The 1,516-nt window shown below is 45.4% G+C and overlaps 1 protein-coding gene across 1 annotated transcript; it reads left to right on the top strand.

The window, feature by feature from the left end:
• Positions 1-443: 443 nt before the first annotated feature.
• On the top strand, positions 444-1,475 carry LOC111648672 (ATP-binding cassette sub-family C member 3-like; the record flags this gene model as incomplete). The annotated part of the gene is made up of 3 exons (XM_023398437.1): positions 444-566; positions 1,081-1,227; positions 1,317-1,475. Coding segments are annotated over exons 1-3 (402 nt in total), but the record flags the coding sequence as incomplete, so codon positions are not given.
• Between the last annotated feature and the right edge of the window lie 41 nt (positions 1,476-1,516).

The following is a 1,516-nucleotide window of genomic DNA, read 5'->3' as shown; positions in this document are numbered from 1 at the left end:
ATCTATTAGCTTTTAGCTAACTGTTCTAACCGTTTATCTATTAGCTTTTAGCTAACTGTTCTAACTGTTTATCCATTAGCTTTTAGCTAACTGTTCTAACCGTTTATCCATTAGCTTTTAGCTAACTGTTTTAACCGTTTATCTATTAGCTTTTAGCTAACTGTTCTAACCGTTTATCCATTAGCTTTTAGCTAACTGTTCTAACCGTTTATCCATTAGCTTTTAGCTAACTGTTCTAACTGTTTATCCATTAACTTCTAGCTAACTGTTCTAACCGTTTATCCATTAGCTTCTAGCTAACTGTTCTAACCGTATATCCATTAGCTTTTAGCTAACTGTTCTAACTGTTTATCCATTAGCTTTTAGCTAACTGTAACCCCCATCCCGGCCAACAGCATTAGCGCCCTGTGGGGTGCAAACCTTTGTTTTTAAGGATCACTTTAAAGCCTGTGTTGTTCTTGTAGGTGACCATGTCTCTGAACTGGATGGTGCGGATGACGTCAGATCTTGAGAGCAACATCGTAGCTGTGGAGAGAGTGAAGGAATATTCTGAGACCAAGACAGAGGTGTGTTATGAAGAGTGTGTCTCTCTCCGCAGACGCTTCAGTCGGACTCTGCATGTGTTTGCTTTCAGGAGTAAAACAGCGTCGGCTTTGAGCTGCTGTTAAATGTAGGAATTTACTTACATTCTAAAAAAATTGTCCTGCTGCCAAGTCATGTTCCTTACAAACACAGGACCTATAAACTATAACTAGATCCAGAAATATTAGATTACCTGATGCCAACATGGGCCCCTGTGTTGCATAAGATAAACAGGGCATTTGTACTGTACACAGTGTACTCTTGCAGCTCTTTCACAATAAGGGCCCCTCTATCGCTGGTATAGTTGTTAGTGAAAGCCTTTGTCTGGAGCGTCCAGTTTGTCCCAGAGGGGAAGTAAATGTTTGGCAGCTCCGAGTGACTGTGGCGACCGACTCAGGTTCTTAGAGTGAGAAACAAATCAGTTGTGTGAAAAGCCAAGCAGCTAATGAGTTGTTCAGAAAGTTTCCCTGGTCAGAAACGCTGCGTTTACCTTCACAGGCCCCCTGGGAGGTGGAGGACAAGAAGCCCCCTCCTGAATGGCCCATGGAGGGAAACGTGCAGTTCCAGGATTACAGCGTTCGGTACCGAGAGGGACTGGACCTCGTCCTGAAGAACCTGACACTGAGCGTCAACGGAGGAGAGAAGGTGGGCGAGGGTGTGGTGGGACAATCACTAAAGGATGGTGGGTCAAGAAAACGGCTTCACTAATCAGGTCTGTGTGTGTTTCTGTGCAGATCGGTATCGTGGGTCGCACCGGAGCGGGAAAGTCCTCCATGACGCTCTGCCTCTTCAGACTGCTGGAGGCCGCAGCAGGAGAGATCACCATCGACAAGGTGAAGATCTCTGAGATAGGCCTGCATGACCTGAGGTCCAAACTCACCATCATTCCACAGGTAACAACACACACACACACACACACACACACACACACACA

The sequence above is a fragment of the Seriola lalandi genome, unplaced genomic scaffold (assembly GCF_002814215.2).
Source record: "Seriola lalandi dorsalis isolate HSWRI2012SDOR001 ecotype SW California unplaced genomic scaffold, Sedor1 jcf7180002045709, whole genome shotgun sequence".
NCBI classification, from domain to species: Eukaryota; Metazoa; Chordata; class Actinopteri; order Carangiformes; family Carangidae; genus Seriola; species Seriola lalandi.
The sequence above is the reverse complement of the archived record's forward strand: the minus strand, read 5'-3'. Positions and strand labels throughout refer to the sequence as shown.